The 12,935-nt window shown below is 32.8% G+C and overlaps 1 protein-coding gene across 1 annotated transcript in view; it reads left to right on the top strand.

The window, feature by feature from the left end:
* LOC103519615 (homeobox protein DLL-3-like) overlaps nt 1-11,518 on the top strand; it is a 38,327-nt gene extending 26,809 nt beyond the window's left edge. Inside the window, exons 3-6 of the mRNA XM_026831088.1 lie at nt 8,274-8,540; nt 9,103-9,299; nt 10,328-10,591; nt 10,760-11,518. Coding sequence (XP_026686889.1) covers nt 8,274-8,540; nt 9,103-9,299; nt 10,328-10,591; nt 10,760-11,083 — 1,052 coding nt within the window. The 3' untranslated portion in view covers nt 11,084-11,518. The remainder of the gene's footprint in view (nt 1-8,273; nt 8,541-9,102; nt 9,300-10,327; nt 10,592-10,759) is intronic.
* The last annotated feature ends 1,417 nt before the right edge of the window (nt 11,519-12,935 follow it).

Genomic DNA, 12,935 nt, shown 5'->3' on the forward strand with positions numbered 1-12,935 from the left:
CATTTTGTTTTTCTGTGTGGTTCTCCCCTTAATTATATTTCCCTATTTGACCCTTCAAAGTAAACATTAAAAAGAAAAGGATATGAAAGAAAATAGTTTACCTGCCTTTTTTTTCAATGGGTGAATGATTTTACTTATTATTCAGTGAAAATAGGACAAAACAAGAAATACCCTTTGTGTTTATGAATAAAATATAATGGAGCAAAATGGTTGTTTCGCGTACACATTTCAAAGTGCAGCCTGGCTTCTGTCTTATTGTTTGACTTCCAAGGGTAATCAACCATCACGACAATGTTACCACCTTGGGGTTTTGTGTTTGTACCTTTGATACCACCAATTTTAGATGTATTTCAACCTAGAAAAACATTAGACAAATCTATAGACATATTAATTAAATAAAATTTCACGATTCTATAAGCAATCAATGTGCAGACAAAAGTGAAATTTTATTTAGAGATTAGAAAAATCTACCTAGGTATCTAAATTTTGTATAAAGATTAGACAAATCTATAAATTTTTTTAGATATAGGTACAAATCTATTACTTTATTTAGATATAGGTAGGTACAAATCTATTAGATTATTAGACAGTGTTAGTATTAAGTACATGGACATTTTACTTTTCATGGGGTAGTATAAACCAGATAACTCTAATCCTAATCTTTATTTCCTTGGTGTATTAAAAAGTGAACTCTTCTATTGGTACAAATGACATCAAACCCAAGTGAGTGCGAATCATAAGTCATAAGTATTGAAATGTTCAAAGTCAAGAGTCATCAGTGGAGTGTCACGAGATTTTCCAAAGGGGAAACTATAGTAAACACATAATAATATTAAGGATGGAAGAAAAATTCCTTGTTTTCCAAGTCAATTCGACTTGCGGGGGATCCAAGATGCGAAACTTTGTTGCTAAGGCGTCCATTCTGTAGATTACAAGAGAAGCAGTTTCTATGTCAGGTCAGAAGTTCACAATTCATTAAATTTCCTGTAGCTAGCTCCTTAGCTCTAATAACGTTAATCGATATTTTGAATAATTTAGTATGAGAAGGTACACTTTATAAAGTAAAGAAATACCCAATTTAATATTAGGAGTCAAAGTATTTTCAGCCGAGTAAATTAAAATTAAAAGGCAAATTTTCAACACGGTCAGTAAATTATACCATTGAAATATTTATCACATTATACCAATGGTAAACTGATACCAGTTAGGTAGGTAACTACTCGTACCTACATTTTGTTTACCATTATTTGCCATTGTTAAATGTTTAGTTGACGGTAAATATCATAGAACATGAAAAAAATATAGTTTCTAAAAAATTCAAATCATAAACACCATTATACGAGATAGAGTTATTTACGTTTTCTTAGTGACCTGCTTATTTTAGAAAAACAAGAGAAGTGATTTATATTTCAATGTTTTGCCTTTCTCTTAGCAAACTCCTTAAATTCGAAGGAAAACTCCTTAAATACTAAGGAATTTTAGAGACTTTGTAAATAAGGAGTGCGCCTTGGATGGTATCTAAGGCGGTTTGAGAAATAACTCATAGAGAGAGGAACGGACGTTCTTCCCTAGTTTCTTTATTTTTTTTAAGGCTTTAACGGAAGGATTCTCACTTAATGAGCTCTTCCACCCTACCGGCAAATTCGCCGAAGTTTCCATGGAGAAATCGCCACTGGAAGAGTGTAAAGCCAAAGCGATTCTAATAGATCCGTAGGACTTAATTGCTTCGGATTTAAGAACATAATAATCTAATGTAATATAAATAAAAACTCAATCTAAACCGTATTATGTCAACTCCTCTTCGAACCTGACATGAGTTTGTCACAAAATCTGTTGGGTAGGTGAGAAAGAAATATGGTTGGCTGGAAAAGCTCTGCTGATGATCTACTGGTGTTTGTCTTCCGATTTCCTCTCTAAAAATGTTCTACGTCTTGGTATTTTCTTCTGCGAGTATTTCCACGATGTTGATAACTTCCCAATTTCGCAAATCTTGAAAGACATGTCTGTCTATTACCTAATCAGTTTGAAACTTGAGAAACTGAAGAGGACGAAGAAATAAAGCCACCATATAGATAGCACCTAATACTATTTTATCAATTATTGATCCATGATTTTATTTTTATTAAAACATAAAGTAGTGTGAGTGGTAGAATGCGCCAGCGAATAAATTTCAAATCATTGCTAAATTGAAAAGAAATATCTGCCCGTAACATTTCTTCATAATGGACATAGGTGAGCGTCAAGCAATTCCAGACACCAAAGAGCTTATAAATTTACATTCAACCTAGCTTTAACTTTAATTTACCCGACAGACGTGGAAATCAATCAGAGGCTTATCAAACAGGTGGAATTGATCAAACATAGGTAACAAGTGTACCTATTATGTATCAGATAGAATAGTAGGTATACAGATCATGGTAGAAGAGTAAAAACTATGCAGATCATGATTATAACAAAACACTAGTAAAAATAGAGGCAATCAAATTTAAAATTTTAGAAAAGAAAAACTAAAATTTGTTTTGTGAAAAACATTGGAAAATGGTAGGTGAGAGAGATATGGTGATATATTCCAATGTATTCATTCGATATGAAATAAGAGTAATTGTAAATACTGTTAAAAATATATATAAATATTTCAATACATTCCATTTATCATTATTATTTTTACCTTATTAAAATAAATACCACATCGAATTGATGTTGAATGGGACAATATTCTTTACACCTTTCAGTTCAGTTAAAAGTATAAGCATTCCAAGTTTTTTTCTGAAGTAGGTATCAGCTGGATATTAAATTGATCATACCTACTAAACTTTTAAGTTGGTAATGTCAATTTCTTCCTTATAATTTTGTATAATAAATAATTGGTCAATTTTCCAAAATTGTAAAGCAGCGCAGCGTTTACGCTTACACTGTTTTCGATTGACCTTCAACATCGTCTAAAATACGTATAAACTTTTCTTTCATTCCACCATCCTTCGATCCGAATCCAATCCTTTAATCTTACCTCCTTTTCATCGGTTCTAGGTGATATCGATCGACTTAGGTCGACTGTAAAGTAAACTCAACTTTAAAAATATGTAAATACAGTAGCAAAAAATTTCCAGAAATCTACACCACTATGAAGTGATAAAATATGATATGAGTCGGAGTGTGAAAATCAAGTCCACTAGGAATGGAAGTGCTAGGTGATAGTAATGGAACTCACTCAAACCTAGATGTGTGATTGTTCCTAATGTAGCCGTAAATTGTCAATGAAATCATGGAATCTGATTATATTTTCTATGCTTAAGCTAGACCAAATCAAAATATATGTGATTTTTTTTTCTCTCTCTTCTAGATATGATATGTCTGCGTTGACCATATGGGTGTATATTGGAATTGATTGTATGTCTAACATGGTTTTCATTTCATGTGAATTTCCAAGTCATTACAAGTAGGAAGTGTACGGGTATATGTACTTGTACCTATGCCTGGCTTATGGTGTGTGCTTTGCTAGGGATCTTGTTCCTACTAGATATTCATTTCTTACTAACTGAACAACCATTTATTTATGTATTTGTTTTAATTTTATGTAGTCATTCATAATCAGGTGATTCTGGCACATTCACTAACAATACCAAGTCCCTCCCTCTCTCTATCTTGCTTTTCTTCTCCATCATTTGGAACTCAGCCTGATTTCCAAGATTAGGGATAAAAATAAATAAAATAAAGACAACCGCAAAGAAAATCCCTTTATCACATCTGTTTGAAATCAAGTAATCAATAAAATCAGTCCCTAACATCTGTAGCAAAATATCAAATGAAGTAATTAAGAACTTTATGCAAATTATGTCGGTAAGATCAAAACACAGGTAGTAAAATATGCAGGAAATAAAAAAACACAGCTATTCGAACAAAGAGACTACATTCAACTTCGAACATCTGTAGCAAAATATCAAATGAAGTAATTAAGAACTTTATGCAAATCATGTCGGTAAGATCAAAACACAGGTAGTAAAATATGCAGGAAATAAAAAAACACAGCTATTCGAACAAAGAGACTACATTCAACTTCGAACCTTTTTACTATGGTTGAAATGTTGAATGGTTATAAAAACCATGTTCATATGATTGAATATGTTTGTAATAAATTAATAGGACGAGTATTATTGATTATTAATGAAGTTCAGAATTAATACATTCTTGTTGATAGGTATAATCATCATGTAGAGGGCAATAATGGAGTGTTATATCAATATGTATCAGTAGGTACCTTAATAAAGTGCTAAACATATTTAATTAATAAAAAGATAACTGAAAATTGATATATTTTATGTATAACAAATTAATTATGAATAGCAGTCAATGTAAGTATCTTAGTAGTACTTCAAGATATGTATTTCATAGTTTGGATCAGAATTATTGTTTATTATTTAGCGGCTTATTTTATGTTTTCCGTTACATATTCATTTATGAATTTTAATTCAATAAGTAGACAAATTAAAATGTGAAAAGATAACTGAAAATTGATATATTTTATGTATAACAAATTAATTATGAATAGCAGTCAATGTAAGTATCTAGTAGTACTTCAAGATATGTATTTCATAGTTTGGATCAGAATTGTTTATTATTTAGCGGCTTATTTTATGTTTTCCGTTACATATTCATTTATGAATTTTAATTCAATAAGTAGACAAATTAAAATGTTCTTCGTTTAGAATTTTAGACATTTATTTTTTTCCCATGAACTAGTAAAATGTAAGTTAGAAAGGTACTAAGGAGCGCGGTAGCGCTCTGCCCCGCCAAGTCAAAACGTTTTAGCAGTAGATAATAAGTTGATACCTCTATTATTTTATCTTTTTAAAGGTGGTGTGGGAATAAATTGAATACCTATTTATTTGATAAAAAATACAAGGCTATTTAGAAGGTACTAGCAGCTACCATTTTGATTATTTTGGAGAATGACCAAGTCATAGGTCATCATTGCATGTTTTCGCTTTACTTCAATTGGCACGGTTCATCTCGACAAGGATTTAACAGTAGATAATAAGTTGATACCTTTATTATTTTATCTTTTTAAAGGTGGTATGGGAATAAATTGAATACCTATATATTTGATAAAAAATACAAGGCTATTTAGAAGGTACTAGCAGCTACCCCTTTGATTATTTTGGAGAATGACCAAGTCATAGGTCATCATTGCATGTTTTCGCTTTACTTCAATTGGCACGGTTCATCTCGACAAGGAAGGAGCTCAATATCAACCCAACCAAAATTAATATTCACATGTGTTCTAAACTGAACACTATTTTTCCTCATGTCAGAAGCATTCAAATGCAGAACAATTACGAGGCATTACAAAGCTAATACCATAAAGAAATCGAAAAGACCATCGAAAATCATATGCTGAAGTGGTAATTGCTGTAATTTCAAATGAACAACACAGAACCCCATTCCTAATGGTAGATATCATTCCGAAGTTCATGCAATGCCATTCGTGCATGCGAAGCTCTTGGTATTTTACTGCAGATTGCTTAAATCTAGTTAGAAGTTCAATTTTCTCTATATGGAAGGTATGTAATACAAATTTGCATATTCCATTCCATTCGGAATACCTACTTACTCATTTTGGACGTTTGTTTTTCATCATTTGCAGGTTCCTCTGAAATCCACGAGGTTTATGTATTTTGGTCGGTCAGGAAATGATTAGTATCCATTATTATAACACTTCCAGTCTCCCGGTGTGTTTGCGGATGATCTATGTTTCTAATTAGCTCTCACTTCGGATTGAAATTTGGTCTCTGTTTATCTATTTTGAATGCTTTTAAATTCAATAGGGGAAAATGAAAACAGCTTGAGTAATATTGTAACACAAAAAAGGCGATCTGTTTTCATTTTCCCCTATTGATTTTAATTTGTTTTACCAAGTGTTGTGTACACCCTTGAAAGTTCTAACTTTTTAATATAGCTTTTAAATTATTTATCCCATCAACTCGCCTTGATTTATTAACTCTTGCTTCTCATAAAAAATAACAGAGATGAAGAATTTGAAGACGACTTGAAGAAATGCAGAATGTGTCAAGATAGCGGTCTTTATGCTTGTCACATTTGAATAAAAATCACATGCTTTTTATGTCCACAAGATCCAACATTTACCTATACGTATCTGTTCTAATAAAATAGAAAATATAGTCAGCGGCTCAGAGTTGATATTCCAGTGCTAATGCCACATTTATTATTATTGTTGTTCGTAGGAATATTGTTACACTTCTTGCAAATTGAACTCTAATCACATACATACTGAAGATAGTGTGACAGAATGAAGCATATTAGATTAAATTGAGATTAGCTGTTCTTTTGTGATTTATGCTGATTGTGTGATGCACCGTTTTCTATTCATATCAATACGAATGTCTTCAAACAGATGTAGGTAACTACTGCTATTTAGACAACACAAGAAACCAAGCCAACGTTGATTTTCCATCTTGGAATCTATTAATGTGGAAATAGTTTACAACTTCATAGGTTTTCGCAGATCTGATATCTGGTTTGATAAGAAAATGGTACTTGACAGAATGTCATGCCTTTTGTGTTTGTGGATTTTCCTGAAGAACAGTACTGGATTCTGAGACATTTAACATTGTTTAATAAATTAATAGGTACCTTCCTTATTCCTTCCTATTCTGAATAATGAAATGTAGTGTCTGTCTCGTGAGCTATATGAATCCATAAGACCACTCCTACAATGATGCATTCTGCAATCCAGTAAGTTGCGAATACAAATGACATCAATGCATTACAAATTAAATTTGTGTTGATATAATTTAGGTATCAATTTGTTCTGTAACGATATGCATAAACCAAGAAGTCTATAATCAATTGATAAATAGTTATATTTATTTCTTTATAAGTTTTTATTCCTACTTATAATTTTATTATGGACTCGGACATAAACGAAGGTACAGAGGATCCTGTATGTAGGAATTTATTCACTGATTATTACCCAAGTACATGGAGGAAACATTTAGGAAATTTTCTCAAGTGTAACAGAACATTGCCAGTGTTAGAAACCGTCCCACATATATTTCCTATGAAAATTATCGAAGGTACAGAGGATCCTGTATGTAGGAATTTATTCACTGATTATTAATACCCAAGTACCTACGTGGAGGAAACATTTAGGAAATTTTCTCAAGTGTAACAGAACATTGCCAGTGTTAGAAACCGTCCCACATATATTTCCTATGAAAATTACGTCCAATTACAACCTGAAGATGATTGCAGGTAGTGTGATCTGTGATTAGACTCGCTTTAACAGGTTAAGCTATTTTCATACTCGACAAATATCAAAGAAGAACGCATCATTTTCACAGTCATTTGATCACAGAAAATATAATGCGCGATATTGTTCCTTCGATATTAGATAGATATGTGAGAGAGTCCAAAATAAAGACGAAGAAATTGAGTTTTCTCGAACTTATCTATTGAAGCTCAAATTTGATTTGGATTAAGGTAGATTATAGAATCAAAATCTATTGTTTGTAATTTTTGGCACATTCACCAAAATAAAGAAAAAGACAAAGTTGAGTTTTCTCAAACTGAAACATAAATGCTCAAATTTCTTTTGGATTAAAACGAAATCAATATCTAATGAGTATAAATCAGTAATTTTGGCACATCCACCAATAATTGTAAAGTAATTTTGACACGTCAGTGTCTGTTGACAACGTGATGCATAAAAGTTACTAAGTCAATAGACGGCCATCTTTATTTTCAATACTTACTTTATACCCAGGTACCTATTAGAGTTGTAAGTTTAGTTCAGGAGCACTGTTTGAATAAATAATAATAGGTTGGTTCTGTTATATTTTTGAATAAATAAATACAGAATACACTAATTTCCATTGGATATTCAGCTCTATTTCAACCTATTACACGTCAGTAGAGTTGCAAAAATTACAAATCAACAAAAATAGAAATAACTAATTACATAAAAACTTGCAATTTATTACATATTTTTCTAATCCAGTTTAACAAATTTTCTTCTCCTCTGTCCCAACCTATTCCTTACTATTCAAGAAGCTGGTATTGTATTTTCATGTTGCGTTCCAAGAATATAATCATAACATGTTGTAGTCGTTTCCAATTTTCGTTATCAAGCACGTCAGTAGAGTTGCAAAAATTACAAATCAACCAAAAATAGAAATAACTAATTACATAAAAACTTGCAATTTATTACATATTTTTCTAATCCAGTTTAACAAATTTTCTTCTCCTCTGTCCCCCAGGTGTATGTACAAACGCAACAGCCCCATCTGTCAGTAGTATCAACAGGATATTACGGAATCGGGCGGCAGAAAGAGCTGCGGCAGAATTTGCCAGGGCCGCCGGCTACGGCATTTACCACACGGCCCACCCTTACGCCAGCTTTCATTGGCCGAATCCGGGGATTTGGAATCCGAATAATCCTCCCGTGGTGTCGAACCAAGGACCAGGGACTACTCCTAGCTCAGGTGCTGCCGGATCTCCGAGGGGACTTATGCCGAGACTTTTCGGTAAGGAAGCAGTTTCTATTACCTATTGATTTTTTTTCCCGAATCTATCAATTACTTATATTAAAGATCAACATTTTATATTATTTTATTGTGCCTGTTTTGGTAATAGTGGTTAGTGGTGTTCTGTTTCTCCTTATTCCCCTCTTTGTTGCATTAGAAACTTTCATCCTGTTATCCTGTTGAAATTAGATTGTGGTATAGTTCTGGCACATCCATTCATAATGATGGAATACCTATTCACGAATGAATTTAATTACCTAGTTTATTAATTTATATTTATAATAAATTTGATAGTTTTAAATTGACAGCATTAAGCAGAAAGCAACCATCCACAAGGTAAGGGGAATTGCCTTATGGATGAATCTTTTCTGCTTTAGTGGTGTTTTAAATTGACAGCATTAAGCAGAAAGCAACCATCCACAAGGTAAGGGGAATTGCCTTATGGATGAATCTTTTCTGCTTAATGCAGTCCCATTTGGACACTGTTATTCATTTTCTCCTACTTCGGATCATGTTCACATCAATAATGAACATACTCCAATTACTCCATGCTTTGTTTCAGATGGCGATGCTAAAGATGATGACAGCGTAGGAAGCGGCAGTGGCTCAGAGCAACCCAAATTTAGAAGAAATCGTACAACTTTCAGTCCAAGTCAGCTGGATGAGTTGGAGAAGGAATTTGACAAGAGTCATTATCCGTGTGTCAGCACAAGAGAAAGACTAGCTGCCAAAACTAGCCTCTCCGAAGCCCGAGTCCAGGTAAGAACGATTTTGAGCTAAATCTAGAAAAAAAGAAAATGCCTACCTAGAATAGAAAGAAATTCTACTTTAATGTATTTTATTTTCTACTTGATACTCGTACTTTTTACTACTCATTGTGGGAAGTTTTTGACCATCATCCCAACACCATCACATACTTACCTACCTAGAATAGAAAGAAATTCTACTTTTATGTATTTTATTTTCTACTTGATACTCGTACTTTTTACTACTCATTGTGGGAAGTTTTTGACCATCATCCCAACACCATCACATACTTGGGACCTGAGGATTGGTAGAACTGATGGTCATTTTAAATCAGTAAGAAGAGCCTCAGAATATTCTGAATTTTGATGTTCAAGAATGTTTTTACTCTTTTGTCGTTTCTCTTTTAATGGTAAAGTGAACATAGAACATAAAATGATAGTAAAAACAGATAGTGGAGTGTATGTAGCAATGCATCTACTTGTATATTTGTATTCCTCAGTTAAGTTAGAAGCTTACTACTTTGTATAAATTTATACAGGCGAACTCGGTCTTGTGTGTTGGATGTTTTTTTTTTTTCAATGTTTTCGTTTTAATATAAAATTCTAATGTACAATTTCTGTCGTTAATTTCGCAAAGCTTTAAATCAATTCGATTTCAATGTTTTCGTTTTAATATAAAATTCTAATGTACAATTTCTGTCGTTAATTTCGCAAAGCTTTAAATCAATTCGAATCAAATAAATCTAAGAAATATGTACACAAGTTTTCTGCAGAGATATCTTAATTTGCTTATATCTGAAATCAGGGGCGGCTAGAGTAGATGAAAACAAGTTATGTATCGCGTGATTTATTGTTCTACAATGATTTAGAATGGGTATTTAGATAATATGCGATATAAATTAGAGATTTATTTATTATCCTTGTACAAATGTGCTGCTAGTGTCAAACCCTTCCTTCATTTTGTAGATTTCAACTGATAGCTTCGGATAGATTATGATGAGGCGGATTTTTCATCTCCATATTCGATTATTTCTGTTTTAGGTTTGGTTCTCAAATAGAAGAGCAAAGTGGAGACGTCACCAAAGAATGAATTTGCTGAAATCCAGGAGAGCGAATGCTGCAAATGTTTCAGGCCAAGGTCAAGTAACATCTGATTCATCATCTCCTTCAACACCTTCACTGTGGAGACATATGGGAGGCGAGAATAGCGCCTTCAAGTCACTATCCCATCTCTCCTATAATAACAATAATATTGATGATGCAGATCAGCATTATCCCTCATCTGACGAATCAGAAGAGATCAATGTCACCTTCACTTTTTAAAAAGAATTTAAATTAATTGAAAGCTACCCATGTTTTTCGTTGACCTTGAGGTTCTGTATTCTAGCAAATAATTTGAAGCAGACATTTTATTTCGCATGTTTACATTGGATTAGAGGTTTATAAGTCCAATGGAGACATATGGGAGGCGAGAATAGCGCCTTCAAGTCTCTATCCCATCTCTCCTATAATAACAATAATATTGATGATGCAGATCAGCATTATCCCTCATCTGACGAATCAGAAGAGATCAATGTCACTACAGATGATGAGAATTCCAACAGTTCATATAAGAAATGTAGTCTAGAGAATAACGGTCAGTTAGGTCAGGAAGATATTAACATTGAAGATGAAAGCAAAGATACAGATGATAGGAAAGACATCAGGGAAAACTGTTGGAGCCTTGCGTCCTTCCGAAACCAAACATTACCTCTCCCTCTACCCCTAACCAAATACGATAGTAATCGAATTATGTAAAGTCTCCTTACTATAGAAGAAATTCATTTAGGTTCTATTTCGAATCCTTAGTAAAAAATTATTTGTCTTCTGTATCAACTACACCAAGTTGGTTTTTCATTCATTTCTTCTAATAGCTTTTCCCTTGTTCCTAATTCGCTATTATAACTGAGCTGGCTCGTATATTGATGCTGAATACATTTTTTGTTTAGTTTTATTATTACGTAGATATGTAGGTATCTAGTTTTGTTTTACAATGCACAAAGTTGTTCTTGTTAGGTCTTGATCATCTTTAACCAAACTGCATTTCTTTCCGTAATACCAGTGGATATTATTTCATTTTTCTACATTTTCCACATTTCATGCTGTTTTTATCAATACCAATTGAAAGAGTGCAAATTCAATAGAAATGATATCAATGATGGTGCTAAATTTCGTGTATAGATTTCCTTGTTCTAAATAAAACCTACTTCAATAATTTTATTATCACCGCTTTCTTTGTAAACCTTACTTTCAAAATGATCTCTATCTTTTTTCTTGTTTGTAAGCAATACCTAGCTATAATGGATTTTTTTCACTGGAATTATAATTATAAAAAATAAATAAATTATAGAAAATTTAATTCGAGTATCAACAACATTAAATTTGAAATGAAAGCCTAGAATAAACAAATTGTTTTTCCTTATATAAAATCGATATTTTCCGTTGTGAGAAAATAAGAAGATTACTAAATGGTACGAGTATTTAAATAAGTAAATGAAGGCTGGTATGTACATACCTAGGTACATAAAATTACCTAGGTAATTACCTAGTTCAAAAAATCCCTATGTAGGTAGTTTTTAATTTTATTATTTTCTCTGCTGCTATCTGAACTAGTTAGTGTTTGATTTTGGTTCTTTAAAGAAAAATGTAACGTTTAATTTTATAAATTTATTCAGTTTTTTTGCCTTGTAAATTTGTGATACTCATCTAGGCTAGTAAAATTGTTTTGAGAAATATAATAAAACAGTAAAATGTAAAATATAAATTTTTAAATCATTAAATTCAATGCACAACTTCCTTCTTTTCTCAATTTTCAATTTCAGCTACTTTAGGAGAACGCTGTTCTTCCTGGTTACAATTGACGACAAAAAACATGATCTCATCATGTTACCCAAATTAAGTTCGGATCTTTTCTGCTTCGGGCTATCAAGGTCTCGAGCTATGTATTAATTTATGCACACAATTATTTCTTTTGGTCGCAATGTTACCACCTGTGTACAGAATCACAGAGGTAATTGGGCCGATGAAAGTTCCATGGACACTTTTGATTGACAGGCTAGCACGTCACATTTTACAGCTAGAAACAGGATTGTAGTTGGAAGCGTGCAAAATACTTGACTTTTACCCATGTAAATATTATACAGGGTGTATGCAAACTCTTACACAACACTAGAAAAAGTCACTAGAAATCCTGACCTACCTACTTATTAGGTGATTAATTTTGTGAAATATCTACTCTGACAATCTATTTCAATCGCACGAGCCCATAGAACGAGGCTAGGAAATGTCAACCCGCTCTGAGGAAATAGGGAATGAGGCAATTGAACGAGGGCTAAAGTTGATTTACGCCCTTTTTCGGCACTTCATCTTGATCGACGCGAAATTCTGTGCTCTTCGGAATTCTGTCTCTCAATTAAATCTTTTCCTTGGGCCCTAGACCTTCATAAACCACAGGTTTAACCCTATATCTCATCTGCATAAGTACAATGAACCATAATGTAAGTTGATCTACATACAGCACCGCTGAGCGACGTACACGCAAACTACTGCTATTTCTACAGAATCGTCTAGCCACGAGCTCTAGGATCCTGTCTTGCTGAAACACCAAGGA

Source organism: Diaphorina citri, unplaced genomic scaffold, assembly GCF_000475195.1.
Source record: "Diaphorina citri unplaced genomic scaffold, Diaci psyllid genome assembly version 1.1 scaffold66, whole genome shotgun sequence".
NCBI classification, from domain to species: domain Eukaryota; kingdom Metazoa; phylum Arthropoda; class Insecta; order Hemiptera; family Psyllidae; genus Diaphorina; species Diaphorina citri.